General features: G+C 35.6%; 2 protein-coding genes across 14 annotated transcripts; both read right to left on the bottom strand.

Moving 5' to 3' along the window:
* Nucleotides 1–1,275: 1,275 nt before the first annotated feature.
* On the bottom strand, nt 1,276–7,386 carry LOC115962112 (tRNA-specific adenosine deaminase TAD3). Of its 13 annotated transcripts, none has more exons than XM_031080996.1 (11): nt 7,154–7,385; nt 6,557–6,598; nt 6,332–6,451; nt 6,141–6,192; nt 5,905–5,978; nt 5,708–5,758; nt 5,454–5,536; nt 5,073–5,177; nt 3,600–4,049; nt 2,923–3,035; nt 1,276–1,868 (listed from the first exon to the last, which is right to left on the bottom strand). In XM_031080996.1, exons 3-11 carry the CDS (start codon nt 6,426–6,428, stop codon nt 1,694–1,696), a joined length of 1,200 nt encoding a protein of 399 aa, XP_030936856.1. In that variant the 5' UTR covers nt 6,429–6,451; nt 6,557–6,598; nt 7,154–7,385; the 3' UTR covers nt 1,276–1,693. The 13 variants fall into 13 exon arrangements, 12 of the variants coding, with proteins under 12 accessions (XP_030936856.1, XP_030936849.1, XP_030936847.1 ...); XM_031080989.1 differs by having other exon boundaries at nt 5,073–5,172; nt 5,686–5,807; nt 6,332–6,471; nt 7,154–7,384; XM_031080987.1 differs by having other exon boundaries at nt 5,073–5,172; nt 5,686–5,807; nt 6,332–6,465; nt 7,154–7,384.
* Nucleotides 7,387–7,948: 562 nt separating this feature from the next.
* Nucleotides 7,949–12,519, bottom strand: LOC115959031 (single-stranded DNA-binding protein WHY2, mitochondrial). The gene is made up of 8 exons (XM_031077323.1): nt 12,365–12,519; nt 10,960–11,081; nt 10,659–10,756; nt 10,468–10,560; nt 9,969–10,063; nt 9,685–9,758; nt 8,925–9,013; nt 7,949–8,352 (listed from the first exon to the last, which is right to left on the bottom strand). The coding sequence occupies exons 1-8, from the start codon at nt 12,394–12,396 to the stop codon at nt 8,227–8,229; spliced, it is 729 nt and encodes a 242-aa protein (XP_030933183.1). The 5' UTR covers nt 12,397–12,519; the 3' UTR covers nt 7,949–8,226.
* Between the last annotated feature and the right edge of the window lie 4,392 nt (nt 12,520–16,911).

Raw genomic sequence — 16,911 nt, 5'->3', positions numbered from 1 at the left:
TTTTCCCTGCTTTGCTTTCACATATATTGCACCACTTTGGAGTTTGGAAATTGTTAATTTGTTACCCGTGTTTTATACGTAGCTATACGTGCTGGTTTTATTTTATATGAATTGAAATTATATGTGTGTGTATATATATATAAAAAAATTGAATTACGTAAATTTCAGCGGCAGCATCTGTTTGCTTAATAATCATGCAGTTTATTTTTTGCATCACTTTCTGACTTTCATTGATTTGTTATAAAATCATAAACTAAGGCCGGGGTGGTATTATAAAATCATTAAATTGTATTGTGTTTGTGTGTGTCTGCTAACCACTTCGTCCATAGTCCCTATTTACAGTGAGCTTATTTATACGATTTTTTTTTTTTTTAATAAATATCTCTAGGAATCGTACCATCTTACTATTGGGATTGTGATTTTGAGTTGACACGCATTTATCCAAATCTAATTTTATCTACTAAAATTATATCATCTGCAAAAACATACATCAAAGAATTATAGGTGTCCTTATATAAATTCATGTCATATAAGATTATAAAGGTTTTCAGCTAAGTTGGACCAAAACAATATACCAAATTTGTAAGACTTCGTATTTCCTAGAAAGGAGGCAGCCATCGACTTCATACTTTAGTGGTCCTCCAAATTTTGCTATTCATTTCATTGAGCTAATAATAAAACTTATAATTTTTTTTAACTCACGTCTTTTGTCATAAAGTTCAATTTAGATTGGCATTTATTGCCAAATGGCTAAATCTTGTCTTTTTTAGATGGAGGTAATCCCTCCATGTTATTTTGGGTTTTTCTTGCCCAAGTTGTACGTGCAATATATTTCTCCTTCACCTTGTTTTATTCAAAAGAGAAAATCCATATTCAAAAGAAGAAAGAAATCCACATAAAGTGTTGTGGACTCCTAATATTACAGCTTACAAGTATTTACAAGTATAAATAGAAACAATTACTAGAGAGCGAGAAAATCTATCCTGCATTATATCCGAAACATGTATCCACTCTCTCATTAGATACATATAATACCACCTTATAGAAAAGCTTTGCATGGTTCTATTTTGTGCTAACTAATTGGCAGGCATGACAAGTTATTCATTAGATGTTTTCTCCGCACAAGAACCAATTTCACAAGTATTAAATATATTGCCTCTAAAGATTTCTCTAAATTAACAGCTAACAAGTAACGTTTACTCTCTAGTCAAAAACAATGCATTAGAAATTTTCACTGTTTGTACAGTGTTTGATTTTCCAAATTTTTAATGACTGTTTTTCGTTAATTACAACCGTAAAACACAATGAAGCCTGACTCATGCAAAGCCTTACGGCCTGCTTATAGTAATATCTTCATCATTCTGGTGATTGCCTAAAAGAAACTCTGCCATGATTGTATTCTGCCTGACATTCTTCATTATATGTTCTAAGATTTTATGGTCTACATGCTAAACAAAACTGAGAAGAATAAAAATTGGTTTACATGTAAAACAAAACTGACTGCATATAAAGAAAAGATGCATATCAGTATCCAAGGGCCTTCTTTTAACTTAGCACAAAAATAAAATACTAAAAATGAGGCAATAAATCACATTCATCTCATTGGGCAGGTATGAGGAACCTCAATGCTGGTGCGTCCCTAGCATCATCAGGACCTCCACATACTTGTTAACTAACAAGAGATAAAATTTTGTTATAATTCCACACTTAACACCTCTTCAGGCAACAAGACCCTGAAAACGGCGTAGTGATGATTTAAGCTTTTTTCTCCCTGCAATCTGTGAACACTGCCCAAGGCACCAGCATTAGGATTTGGGAAAGCATAAAAAATGCGCCTAATTCGTTGATGGACAAGTGCCATTGCACACCTATTACAGATAAGAGGCAAGGTATCAGAAATTGGATATCTTTGAAAGAAGAAAAAAAAAATCAAGCAATACATAAAACTATACAAAGACTTTGGTAGAGTGAATCAATAATCATTTTCTGACAATGATGATATGATTAGAACTGAAATCTTAATGCGTACATGTTATCAGTCGGAACTTTCATTGGAGACCTTTAAATCACATAATGTCCAGCATTAATGTAAACAAAGTCTTCTTTCAAAAAATTTGGTGTAGATTCTTTCCATCACTTTTGTTAGAGTCCAGAGAACAAAATGTAGAAGAGATTTTGTAACAATGCTGCGAGAATTATTGTCTTTTTTTAAGGTGGGGGATAGAGTCAAGAAATGATATCAAGAGAACTCAAAAGAAGAAAAACTTGTTTCATCAGCCAGAATGACCTGAGCCTGAGCAACTTATAACCAACTTATCTCAATTGCAACCTTCTGCTTGAACCAAAAAGGCTAAAAGATGATGTTTAATACTTGCAAACTTCTGTTTGAGCCAATAAGGCTAGAAGATGATGAATAATACTCACAACATTCAGATGTCAAGCAGGCTAAAATGAATTATGCTTAGGCTGCTTTCACCAAGTATCACAAGACTCAACCAAAAGTGAGAAATCAAAAAAATGGATAACAGCCTAAGACACTCAAGTACTTACGATTAGTTGTATCCATATCTATCAACTAAATTTAATTTCCAACCCATTGAGCAGCATGAAGCAATTGATTGAGAGCAGTGCCACGTCCTTTGCTGACAGCATAGATAGATTGCACAAGTAATAGAGACAAATATTCATTTTACCAACAAAAGATACCAAACAGTAGGTAATGCACTCACATTAATCCATATCCAAGCAGCTGATACTTGATAACAAAACAACCAAGAGCTATCTTATATAACCCTTAGAACAAACCATACTACTCTTAGTGGAGTTGTAAAGTCTTAAAAGCTACAAAAAGCTATCTTACTTTTGAGAAAATAAAATATGTCCAAAAAAAGAGGGAAGGTTTCTTGTGTCTAGCAAACTTACATTGTACATGGCTCCCAAACAAGGTAGATGTCATACCCAGTACATAGATAAGGTCTGGCTGCTACAGGATGACAACCTTCAGTAAGAGTATCCAGTTTCTCAGTGTCCTCAACCTGAAATAGTGTAACATTTGCTGACATATAGCATTTAACACTATGAATCTTCAAAAGAAACATATAAAAAATTTATTCAACGGAAATGATGCTCCCTAGTGCCTCAGAAGTTCTGTTTCCACAGTTCTACCTGCTGTGGAAGCAGATAACACAGTTCTAACAATGACAGGCCCCTCATACAGTAATAGTTTAAAATATCTTATAAATGCAAAGGTATTGGAGGACCTTTCAGGAAACTACAAAATCCACCCAAGAGAAAAATAAAATAAAAAACTTATAAAATAGCATGAATTGTTCCATACGGAAGATGATAGCTTTCTCTTTGTTTTCAAAAAAAATCCATAAACATGGTATTTCAAACCCAATACAATTCAGAAGATTTCTTTTTGTTTAAAAACCCTCTTTTTAAAACCACAATAGATATGTATTATAAGTATATAAGGCACAGCAACAAATACTAAGTGCACTCTGTATATGTTTTGCCTGGAGCAGCCCTATTTAGTGGATCCTAAAATTGGCCCAATAGAAAGTTCTACAGTCCAAACAGAGATAAAGGTAACTCACATTTTCAAGATTGACTTTTTGTCTTTTTGCTGGAGAGCTGGTGGAAGAATGCATATGATCCAATTCAAAAGACTTATCTTCATTGTCACCCAAATCAGGGAAAAGTTGCCTATCTCTAGCAGCAGAGCATTCAATCGCTACAATAGCAGCATGTCGTAGAGGGTGCCAACAAGAAGAATTTGGCATATATAATTCTTGCTCAGACCACCGCCAAGGGTATAAACAAGAGGCACCAGTACATAATTGTTTGAGTTCGCTGGTGGAACCATTTGAAGGTAAAGTGTCATGGGTTATTATTCTATTGGAATTGGAACGAGAAATGCAGGTATCTGGCACTTTAAAGGAGCTGGTTTGATTGTTAGTGGGAATATTCCAAGAGCAAATTTCATCACATGCACTTGCAATCACTTTCTTAACTGAAGGATCCACTATCACCGCAGCATTAGTTACCTGCAAAGCAGAGCAAAACAGGAGGATAAATATATAAAAAATTGATCATAGCCTCAGCCAGTGGTGAGGCTATGATGATTTGTACTCTTGATGATTTTGAAGCACTGTAAAGACTGACTGGGATTAATTCCTAAGGTGTCATACATCTTCAAATACAGTCTGCTTTATCTCTCTTTTTAAGTACAGTTACCTATTTTCAAATCCCCATTGTGTTAACCACATCTCTTACCCACCAGGATATGTGATACCCCACTTTTGCCATTTTTAGACTAGACTAACTACATTAAGAACCCAACCAAAAAGAAATAAGCTCATCTCACATTCTCACTCTCTACCTAGGAGGAGACTGCTCAACTTGGAAATTCTCCACCTCATCAAACTAATCTGATGCATCAATTGAATAAACTCAAGATCCATGATAAGCATATTACAAACCATTAAATATAAGATTTACTGAGTGAGACATAGGTTAAGAGCTCGAGCAACCCAACCCAACTCAAATTTTGTATCTATTTATTGTCTATATACTCCCATTTTATATACTTAAACAACCTTTTTATGGACATAAACCCATTTCCATGTAATACAGAGTTATTGTCTAATATACTCCCAACCCATCAGTCCGCACCACTTAAAGAAGGTAAGACATTACGACTGTCTTGAGTACAAGTTTTATAATTTAAAAAGTTTTGCTTCTCAGCTGACAAAGATGTAGGCATTGAACTCCTATACTAGATTACATGACCAATATAGCCCCAATTAAAACAAATTATGCTACCCCAAAAATTTTTTTTTTTAATAATAAAACCAAGTATAATAAACAATCCTACCCCAGTTTAACTTGGCTAGAGAAAACCAAATGAGAAATTAGTCTTAACTTGAACGCTATGAGCTTATGCTTGGTCAAGTAGTGGAACAGGTAACTTTCTCAACTAATGGGAATGGATTCAGTTGAATAACCCAATCTATTAAAGTCAAATCATCCCTAAGACACATATATTTAAGAAAAGATGAGTAATATACCAAGCCATCACCAGATTTTGCCAACTCAACAGCAAATCTCATGAAGCTGAAAACTGATTGTGAGTCCTCTTCATTAAATCCAGTAATGCCATCAATATTGCTGTACTTGAAAGAAAAAACCAATAGCAGAAGCAAATCAGGATGTTACTTGAATGTGTGTGTGTGTGTTATATATGCATATATCGATAGAGATATCCCAAGATTATACCTAAAAAGAAGATAAAAAATTATCAATGAAGCCTATGCCAAATGCTAAACTAGAAAATAATTATTAATTTCATGTAACATTCACCTATGTCATCAAGCACCATACTAGGATAACTAAAATGCATGACCAAATACCTTTGAACAAAAATGTTAATATTATTGCAAAGGGCTTACTAGGTTGGTGGATGATATGATGTTGGCCAAAGCTTGCATTGTTCTTCCCACTCTTCTTTTGATGATGCAGGAAATTTGCAAACCTAAAAGATTAAATTGAAGATTAAAACATATTAGTCTTAACTAGACTTGAGTACTATATATATATATATATATAAAGTTATTTTTCAGTAAAAATAATTGTAAACGAGCATTGATATAGAAATTGATAAAACAGAAAAAGAAGACCCACTTTTGTAATAAAAGCACTCAACTGGTAGGAATTGACAAGCTCTCGAACATCATGTTGCATGGTCTCCAAGTGACTGTCATTTTCAGATGCTAGACATAAGATGACTAATAACTCAGTTTTCCCTATCAAGTCAGTTACATTTCACCATTATATTCTGAAGACATTGAAGTAAATAAATAAATAAATATATATATATATAAGCATTGCATAAATAAATACCTCCTTCGAGCTGCTTTTTGCGGATTCGCTTCACATGGCGGAGATTTTCTAGTGGTGCTATCTGATTTAATCGCCTAGCAAAAATTCCACACAAAATTTTATTAAATACAATTCACAACTATATATTATGGTATAAGAATGGTGTTTATTTTTGTATCAGCCCATGTTGTCCATATTCTAGAATGTAACATTTGGATTACAAAGAACAAAACAGCGCAAATTAGAAAGTAACTAACCTTATAAGAGTGTTAGCAAGCTTTGGGTCAATGATTGAAGCAAAAACATTCACTATACATGCATACAAAGAAACACAAAATATAAGTTTATGGAAGATAAAGATTGAATGTATGTATCATATGGAATAATAAAAGCAGAGATAGAGACAGAGTAGTATGTATGAATGGGGGGATTGGCAAAGTAAAGTAACCAGTGGGTTGTTGTTGGTTGGGCGGTATGGGGGGCTTGTCTGGAATGTAGAGGATTTGCCACCTATCTCTATCTCTATTTGTGTCATTCTTCTTCATTTCCCAAATTGTTGGGAGCTCTTCTGCACAATACCAACTAGAATTTGAACTAGAACTAGAAGAAGGATAAATCAAAATAATAAAATTTAAATTTAGGAATTTTAGCACTTCAAAATGAATAGGCTAACCTTCTAACTCATAATATGGCTCAGCAACAGCATACTCAAAAACTGGAATGATGTTTGATTAAAGGAAATTGAACAATATCATTATCAACTATTGCAAAAATGGCAGAAGAACGAAATATATAATAAATGAAAGTTTTCCATTATGTTTCTTCGTTCTTTTACTATTAACAAAAGTTTCTATGGAGGCGTAGCTGTAATAGAGTTCAATTCATACAGTATGTTATAATTGTTAACATCACCTCATAGCATTGTTTCATAACCAAGCCTTTTCTACAAATATATTAAACAGAAACTGATATCAATAGAAAAGGGGAAAAGAGAGAGAGAAATATTTGTTCAAAAAATGATAAAGCAAATGTTGAAAATCTCAGAGTTAGTTTTAGCTACTGTTATATGAGTTGTATTGATAGAGAGTATTATAAATAGATGAAGATAGAATAATAGGGAAGTTGATCAATCTCAATTTCTCTTTCCTTCTATTTCTTTTTCTTCTGGTTTAGTGTATTATTCCATTTACTGCTCTTTGAAAAAAAAGACAACCAAACGAACTCACAAAAGCAATTGAAACAGTTAAAATAAAGAAGAAAAAACACTCACCTTGCTTGGGTCTGTCTTAGAAGCTAGCGGCAAGGCAACAACTGAACATTTGGGAGATAGGAAGAGGCGAGAGAAAAAACAAATAGAAGAGAGAGTGGGTTAGGCTCTTTCAAACCCTAACTTCAGAAAACACCACACTGGAAAACAAAAGTAGACTGACTGGCAATGGTGGAAAGCTATATGGGAGAGAAGGCAGTGACAGTTGAGGGTAGCTGCGTTTCGTTTGAAAGAGTGTGGTTTTTGGACTATATGCCGGGCCGGCGGGGTGGGTATTGGGCCAGTGTGAATTGGTCTATATGGACCTTTCTAACTTGGTGGCCCAGTATCCGTAAAAGGAACTGGGTATTGTAGGGCACCAATGAATTGGGTCGGGTAAGGAAAACAAATATTAATGCACTACCATTTGATTGGGTAGAGCAGCCCCGCATCCGGTGATCTATTACCATATATTCAGATTTTACTGCAGCAACATTTATTTAATATATCTTAAAAAACTATTGTAAGAAACACCCTATTTTGCATTTTGCTACAACCAAGAGTCCAATACTATATTGTAAAAAAAAAACACCCCATTTTGTTCCTACTTCTAATTTTCTAGCAAGTTTCGTTCAGTACCAAAAAAAAAGCAAGATTCTGGGCTTAGATTACTTTTTAGTTTTTACTATGTATATTGCATACAGAGAGTTATTCACGCATTCGAGCAAATATTGTACAAGTTCCTCTCAAGGCACATACACATAAGCGGAATACAGCAAATATTTGTTGGCCATGTATAGGATTAGCAGGTGGCAGCACTAGGAATTTAACACACTTAAAATTTAAAATTTAACATAATAGCGTCTCTTTTCATGCCAATCCTCTTTTTCTTTACTACTACGAATTTCATTCGGAAAGACAGAAAAGGAAGTCTTTAGTTATAGAATACAAGAAGTCTACATAAAAGGCACACAGTTTTGGCAAAGCCCACAAAACAATCTTTTCCGAATTGATGACCGATGCACAGGGACAACATTACAAATGGCAATTGGAACATCATTCTAAATCCAAAAGTTGTTGATCCAGCAGTCATGACTTCATTTGTCCCACTCCGAATCCAAAAATTGTGGATCCACCTTTGATGGGAGCCCCACTGTGCGTCTTGAGTCTCTTGAAGGATTATTAGTTAACCGGTCCCAACCCAAGATGTGGGGCAAAGCAAACTGCAAAACAAATCAAAGTGAATGTTGACCTCAAGAGGTTAATTACATAGGAAGAAGTGCTTCTAAATGATTTAACACCTCACTCAGCATTTAAAAATAAAAATTAATACCTATTGATGAGTAAGTGAGTTTGACCTATATCAATAAATAATGTACTTATGTCCAGATCTAAGGAATTAATCCCACCATTGAGGATTGGAATTACTATCTTCAGAGTGTTTTCATCATTATGATACAACCTTTTCCTACATTTCTCCCACTTAATCCATATTATGAATTATGAGAACCAATGGTTGCACAATGCTTCACAAGTACTGAGTTTCACTAGTTGCCAAAACTTCACAAACCATTTCTTCATGTGCGCATGTAGTAACCAAAAGGTAACTTTGTCTATTTCACTAAAGATGGTTATAAATTTATTTCAATGCAGTGAATGTCACCCCAGCTGTCATGAATTCCATGATCACTATTATCCTATAAAAGATATTCATCTGGCCATGATTCCAATTAACTGAATAAAAATAAAAACTGAAGGAAAGGGTAAAGTGGATAAAGATTTTATTTGGTCATACGCTGCAAGCTGTCTTCATCACTGCAAATTCGGCAGTTGTGACAGGAACAGTGAAGAACTCTTTGGTTTTAAGAATATTGTTGACAACATCTGCCAAAAAAGAAGCACATAAATAATTGGGAAAAAATAAAAAAGGTTAATAATTCAAAAGGAAACTGTGGAACTAATAAACTCAGGCAAACAATATGTCAAAAAAATATATCTCAAAACTTCTGTAGTTGAGTATAAATCCACTTATCATTTGTAGCCAAATCAAATCTCAATATGAAAGCATGAACCTGGTATGTCTATCACAGCACATCAGCTTCACTCACTCCTAACCTCCCTAGACATTGCAACAATGTCCCAAAGAATCCTAGTTTTCAAAGTTGTTCTAGGGATATGATTCATAATCAATGGCCATTAGAACAACTACCAGAAACACACTCTCCAATCCCACAAACTAACATAATTTATTTTCAAAATGTACATATTTCTGCTCTAACATACAATCCAAAATATCACTAGAGAGGTAATATTAATAAGAGGCAGCTCTCCAGAGCTCCAATCATAAATAAACAAACATCAAGTCTAGACATTATCATCCAAAGAACAACAAATCTAGATAGAATTATGTATAAGAACGAGCTTTGATACAAAAACTGATTTAGCACCACTTCAACAAGAACAGAAAATAAAACAAACTCAGGAATCAAATATAAGCAGAAAGAATAAGTGAATTTGAGCAAGTCTGTGCAAATATAAGCAGAAAGAGTACTTACTCAAAGAAATAAGATAGCCAGTACCATCTGCATGAGCCTTAATTGTTAAGCTCTTCCTGACTTGACCCGCATTACTGCAGCATAAATTGCTCATCAAGACTAAGCACGTACTTTTTATCATATGGCATTAAGATAGAAAAAAGGATGCTTGCACAACAAAACAATAAGATGATGCCATCTGAACAACTTTGTTTAATCACAATATAATTCTTGACCATCACAAATTAGGTCTACAGATTACAAATATTTCCATGAGAGTAGTATGTCAAGGAAAAAAAGTCAACCTTGATAGCATTGATGGATCATGAAAGAATTCACAAGAATCTTTTGGACCCAAGCTTATCATAGACCCTACCTCTGTTGGAGACAAAGCAAACACCTACAAAACATCCACTAAATTGGTCAGTTAAGCCGTATGGAGACACAGCATGTATCAGCTAAAAGGTGCATAAAATTACCCATGTGTCAATCATTATGGCAATTAAACAATTAGACATTCTAGTTACTGCTTGTCCATGTGAAAGGTGCAATGACCTGGGGATCTAAATTATAAGTAGATTAAGAAAGTAATGACAAAGAAACTAAGAAAAGTTGCCAATAACCTCTATCTTAAATTGCATCTCCTATTCTTATAAGAAAAAGGTTGAGACTGAGGTTATTGGGAGTGTTGTCACTGCATTTGTGTCATTGTAAAATATTTTCATCTTTGACCAAGGTCAACAAAACAAATAGAGGGGTAATTACCAAAAAGAAGGGGAGGGGGGGAAAGCTAAGAAAAGTTACCTGTCTCTTCTCATTATCATACTTGCGCTCACCAATAGCAGGTAAGAACTTCATCATCATGACACCGCGGCGATCAACTACAAGACTACCAGACTATGCAACAGAAAATATATAAATGAGGAGAGGCATAATTCAACCCCACAGAAATAGGACTTGAATAATTGTAAAAGCAACCAAAAAAACAATCATACATCCAACTTGGTGAAAGTTGGGAGAACAGGAGTCACAGAGAGTGCAGCTTTGCCCTTATAAACCGAATATGGAGCAAATATTCGATCTGCAATATATCCTGCAGGTTTAGTTCCCAATGAACAAGGATGATCAGACCATAATCAATCATTTGATTTAAAAAACCCAAAAAAAAACAAAAACAAAAAAAAACAAAAAAAAACAAAAAAAAAACAAAAAAAACAACAACAACAACAATAACAAAAAATAAAATAAAATAAATGAACAAAATCTTGAAAGTATTCCACATAAATGAATTAGAACCTTTAGCAGCAGAATTCTCTCTAGCATTTGATATCCCAGCCCGAGATGTAAAAGCATACAACCGTGAAGCATCTTTAACATCACCAGCTTTCCCATGTAACAGTTTTTCAGACAACTGGCTCCTGTGGTTAATAAATGGAAAGAGTATTTACTGAAGATTTATGCGTTTAACTCAAGACTGCAGCTTACATGTGTCAAAGTTAGTCATATTACTAAGATATAATGGCAGCTAAATTACAAAGATAACTAATTTTACTGCAATATATATATATATATATATATTTTTTGGGTGGGTGTGGTTCAAAACAAAATCAAAGTCTTGTAACAAACTATCAATAAAGCCATTTTAAGTCCCACAAAAAAAATTAAATAAATGAACAACTATTACCCATGGAAAAGAGTGTTTTCGTGCAAAAGTGACAGCATTCACACAATGCAAGGTACCTATTACTTAAGGCATATATGTAATGGCAAGCAATTATAGCCTACCAACCATAAGAACAATTTAACATGGTATGCAGAAAATTTGAATACCCAAGATTAGGGATCTACATCAACAATAATAACAACCAAGTCTTGGTCCCAAAATTTTGAGGTCTGTTATGGATTTTCAATGGACTAACCGGGATAGACCACATTTACACCATTCTATCCTATATGAAGTCATTCTATGCAGCATTGCTAGTAGGGGATGCCCCATCATGTATCTTTAGTGGAATGGATTCAATCATAATAAAGTGATTAAATTTTACACTAGCAAAATCAAAATCAAGGTGCAATAAAAATTATTTACCCCCCCTGTTATTCTTCCTCATTTCAACTAAAAATGTGAGAAACCACAACGTGCAAGCCTCTTGCTACTAGAAAGTACACAACAATTAGTACCTAAAATTAACCATTCACTCAGTTTCAAGGTGTGGAATGAAAATAAATGAGGTTACAATCTAGACCATGTATAGCTAAATAGCCATACAGCATCACAAAACTTTAGAATTCATATTACCCAAACAGAAACAGTGGATGAAGCCCATTGCAGAGGCTACTCAATGACTGACCATGTATAGCTAACAATAGTTATAGCATCATAAAAATTCACAATATATAGAGAAAGCACAGGCATCAGAAGTTACAATCTTGACCACCCAAAAAATGAACAAAATTTTGTTTGTATTACTATTAGGGGTAATCGGAGTGGATGATTTTGGCGAACGAAAATCCCAATTCCGGGACACCGAAAGCTTGAATTTTTGAATGTTGTTTAGATAATCGGTGCGGTGGGCAAACAAAGAATGAAAAGACAAAGAGGGTAGTACAACTACAAGTAGAAATGAGTGTGAGTTTGGAAAACAAAGAAACAAAGGTTTGGATTGAAAGTAAGATTTAGTAGTCTTGAAGAAATTGATACCTGGAAGGTAAAAGGCGCGCTAGCTTCATCATTTTCAAACACTTTACTCTCAGTCTCAGACCGATTTTCTTTCGAAGGACAAACTCTGACACTCTGATTTTGATTTTGGGACTGTATTTACTATTTGAGCGGTATGTTATTAGTTTACTTTTTTTTCAATAATTCATTTTGTTACTTGCTAGTTACTATTGCAATTTCATTCTAAATAAAATAAATAAATAAATAAAATACTATTGCAATTTAGGCCATGTTTGGTTCTATGCAAATGGATTTTTGAGTGTAAAATAATAGGGATAATTACAGTAAACTCACCTATGGTATGACCCGTTTTCACTCTGCTTACCTGTGTTTCAATCATTTACACTTTGCCCACCTGAACTTCAATCTGTTACCCACCTCACCATCAGACGTTAGAAAAACACTTTTTTATTTAAAATCAGAACATAACACGGATAAAAAACACGAACCCACTCTTCTTTTCCTTAGGAGCCCTAGAAACACGAAAGTCCTCGTAGACACCACATTCTACATATGATATTGTAATAGAGCTACAAGTGTGAACCTAAACGAGCAACGGGTTGTTCGAGGGACTAAAATCCCGGTAAGAAATCAGTCACTGTTTGGGTTTTTACTTTGGGCTTGTGGTTGTTTTATTGTTTTTTAAGTAATCAATCAATGGTCAATGTTACATGTAATGGAATGAGAATATTGGTTGTATTTGTTAATGTTTATGAAAAATGTGACCACGTGTTCTTTGGATTTTTGTTTGTTTATGGGCATTTTGTCTGTCGTGGCCATTGTGTCTCACAGTGGACCCAAGTTTCTATTGGGTTTAAATTTTAATGTTTGCATGTGAGATTTAGTAAAACAGAATCAAAAGTAAAGCAGAAAATGTGGTCTCTCTATGTGTGTTGCATCCTAAAAGTAAAACAGAAACATGCAAGTATTTACTTTTTTTGTTGTTTACAATTCTTTAATTATTAATTGTATATGTGTCAAATGGTAATTTGTTATTGCAGATGGATAATGAGGAAGTGAAATTGGAGGTACATTATGGGGGTGTTTTTTTGTGGAACCCTAGTTTAGAATACTTTGGTGGGAAAGTTGAAATAGTGTATAAGGATCCTAATAGGCTTAGTTATTTTGAAATACAAGGTATATGTGAGAAATTGGGAATTGATGAACCGTGTAGGGTTCATTATTTAGGTCCTGGGGGCAACTTGGAGCAAGACTTGAGGCTTATACAAGATGATCAAGATGTGGTGCCATGTGCAAGCCTAATAAGGGAGGGCCAAGAGACACCATCATACTATATGTGGAGAGTGGTAATACTTTACTTGCAGTTGAAGTTCCTGATAGTGCAGGGGTTGGTGCAGGAGCTGGTGTAGGGGCTGTTGCAGGGGCTGCTATAGGAGGTGTAGGGGCTGATATAGGGGGTGGTGCAGGAGCTGCTACAAGGGGTGATAGTCTAGAGGAGGAGTTTGATTGGTTGAATAAAGGTCTAGAAGGAGAAGACTTTGCTGATGACATTTTTGGTGAGTCTTCTCCACCTTACACAGTGCCATCTGAGCCTAATACTGTTCCAACCACTGATACACCTTAACCAACCACCGATACACCTCAGCCAAACACAAATACACCTGGCCCAAGCAATGTTCCTCCTCCAAACATAGATTTAGATGAAGAGTGGGCTGAACCAGCTTTAGAGGATGATATTGTAAGTGTGGATGGTTCTGATGATGAGCAGAGGCCTGGCAATTTGGAGTTTAATGAGAGGACTTATATGGAAAATGTTAGATTGGTAAAAGGGATGAAGTTCCCAAACTTCAAAGTATTTAGGAAGGCTTTGAGGGAGTATATGATTCAGCATCACATTGATATCAAGTGAAAGTTGAATGAGAAGAAGAAGATTTATGTACATTGTAAGAACAATTGTGGATGGAGGTGTTATGCCTCAATGGTGATTGGAAAGTGCACATTTGAGATCAAGACACTTTATCCTGAGTATACCTGCCCCCTAACATTCCAAAATGAACAAGTTACATCAGTCTATGTAGCAAACAAGTATTTTGAGGATTTTGGTAAGAATCCTAATTGGGAGGTCTCAGGTGTTAAGCACCATGTGATGTAGAAGATTTCAGTTAATTTAAGTATTAGTTAGGTGTATAGATCAAGGAAGGTAGCTAGGGGACTGATTACTGGGAATGAAGAGGCTTAGTATGGCTTACTTAGAGATTATGCAGAAATGATAAGGAGGACAGATGTAGGAAGTAAGGTGATTCTGCAAACAGAAATGGAAAATGAGGATGCAGAACCCAAGTTTAAAATGATTTACATTAGGTACAATGCTCAGAAGGTTGGCTTTCTAAGTAGTTGTAAACCCTTTGTTGGGCTGGATGGATGCCACTTGAAAGGTAGGTTTGGTGGGCAATTATTGTCTGCCACTGCCAATGATGGAAATGACAATATCACAATATATTCCCAGTGGCAATGGCTGTGGTTGAGCAAGAGAACAAAGACAGCTGGATCTGGTTCTTGGAGCAATTTGCAGATGACATTGGCAGGCCATAGGAGCTCAATCTAGTATTCATTAGTGACAAGCAGAAGGTATTGTCATGCTTGTTTGCTTACCTTACTTGAATGCTTACATGCTTACCTTTTTACTGACATTGAATGCTTGCTTACTGGATTGCAGGGCCTTCTACCTGCAATAGAGACTCTATTTCCAACTGTGGAGCACATATAAAACAATTTCAAGGTTAACCACAAGGGCATGGAGTTGAAGAGTGTACTATGGATGTGTGCTGGCAAAATATCAGCCAAGGAATTTGAGAGGGGGATGAACCATCTTAAGAGTTTGGATAAAGAAGCTTGGAAGTACCTAGCTGATATAGAGCCTGCACAGTGGACCAGATCCGACTTCTCTACAAGAGCTTTGACAGATTGTCTGGTAAACAATCTGAGTGAGAGTTTTAACTCTATGATTGTGAAGGCTAGAGACAAGCCCATTTTATAAATGCTAGAGTGGATCAGAGTTAGGTTTATGACCAGGCTGTATACAAAGAAGATTGGTATAGAAAAATATTGTGGCAAGTTGTGTCCAAGCAAACAAGACAAGTTGGAAAAGTTAAAATTAGAGTCTAAGGGCTTCTGTGCAATGCCATCTGGGAGGTTTATGTATGAGGTTGACAATGAAAGGGAAAGGCATGTGGTGAACTTGGTAAGGAAGACATGCAGTTGTAGAGCATTAGACTTGACAGGAATCCCCTGCAAACATGGAGTTGCAGCCATTTTTGTGAATTGTGAGAAACCAGAAGACTACACTCAACCATGCTATTACAATGATGCTTAGAGCATTCTCATCAGCTCTCTCATAAAAAAATGTCATTTTGACACACCAAAAACCTACTTTACTATTTTACCACATCATTTTACAATACACCATTTATCAGATGTTTTATTTTTCCATTTTATATATTAAAATAATATTTACACCACATTAAAATAATATATTAAACTCCTCCAACAACAACAACAATAATAACAACAACAACAATTCCTCCACCACTACCGCAACAACGGCCACCAACAACCACTGTCACAACAACACCGACAGCCACCACTGGCACAAACCCACATCCACTAACGACACCTTAAAAAAAAAAAAAAAAAAAAAAAAAAAAAAAAAAAAAAAAAAACACAACCGGGAAAAAAGAAATCCACAACAACCCAAAAAATAGCCACCACAACTACCTAATAATCACCACCACAACCACCAAATTGCCACTACAACCACAGTACCATTGCCATAACTAACCCACAACCCACCACATTCACAAACCTTAAAACCCATCCCAAATCAAACAAACCCAAAGCTCAGGCGGCGAGGTCGGCTTCAGGCGGGAGACATTGGCGGCGAGATCGGCTTCAGGCGAGATCGGTTTCAGCGGCTTGAGGTGGTTTTAGTCGAGATTGGCTTCAAGCGGCTTGAGGATGAGAGAGGAAGAGAATGAGAGTGAAGAGGGAGCTGTAGAGGACAACTATAGCTCCAGTGAGATCGATGGCTTCGGCGAGATCGGCAGCTTCGACGAGATTGGCAAGAGAGAAGAACGAAGATGCAGAGAGAAAAGAACGAACACAGATGAGAGAAAAGAACGAAGATGAGAGAAATGAGAGAGAGAAAGTCTAAATGAATATATGAGAGAGAAAGTTTGAGTGAATAAACAAATAATAAAAAATTTTGACATGGGTGTCCGTATCGTCTCATATTTGAGACGATACTATAGCTGTGTGCCAAAATTTTTGGCATTTGAAACATCTCATGTGGCTCATATTTTGAGATTTGGTGTGCCAAATGCCAAATATTTGGCATTTGGCACACCTCATGAGAATGCTCTTATGTGGAGACATAGATACCCATACCTCCAATGCTTGGCCAGTCTAAGTGGATGTCAAGTGGCCAACCCAAGCTTGTTGCGCCTATTATCTATAAGCCACCAGGTAGGCCACCCATGAAGAGGAAGAGAGATGCTGATGAGCCAAGGAAC

Source organism: Quercus lobata, chromosome 9 (assembly GCF_001633185.2).
Source record: "Quercus lobata isolate SW786 chromosome 9, ValleyOak3.0 Primary Assembly, whole genome shotgun sequence".
NCBI classification, from domain to species: Eukaryota; Viridiplantae; Streptophyta; class Magnoliopsida; order Fagales; family Fagaceae; genus Quercus; species Quercus lobata.
The sequence above is the reverse complement of the archived record's forward strand: the minus strand, read 5'-3'. Positions and strand labels throughout refer to the sequence as shown.

What these genes read in the sequence shown, in the direction of transcription:
- LOC115962112 (XM_031080989.1), bottom strand. Translation starts at nt 6,428, where the DNA reads ATGAAGAAGAATGACACAAATAGAGATAGAGATAGGTGGCAAATCCTC. An exon ending in CAACCAACAACAACCCACTG is followed by an intron (nt 6,193 to 6,331) that starts GTTACTTTACTT and finishes ATGCATGTATAG; the next exon opens with TGAATGTTTTTGCTTCAATC. An exon ending in AAAAAGTCAATCTTGAAAAT is followed by an intron (nt 3,036 to 3,599) that starts GTGAGTTACCTT and finishes ACACTATTTCAG; the next exon opens with GTTGAGGACACTGAGAAACT.
- LOC115959031 (XM_031077323.1), bottom strand. Translation starts at nt 12,396, where the DNA reads ATGATGAAGCTAGCGCGCCTTTTACCTTCCAG. An exon ending in AGAGAATTCTGCTGCTAAAG is followed by an intron (nt 10,757 to 10,959) that starts GTTCTAATTCAT and finishes CTAAACCTGCAG; the next exon opens with GATATATTGCAGATCGAATA. An exon ending in ATGATAATGAGAAGAGACAG is followed by an intron (nt 10,064 to 10,467) that starts GTAACTTTTCTT and finishes GATGTTTTGTAG; the next exon opens with GTGTTTGCTTTGTCTCCAAC.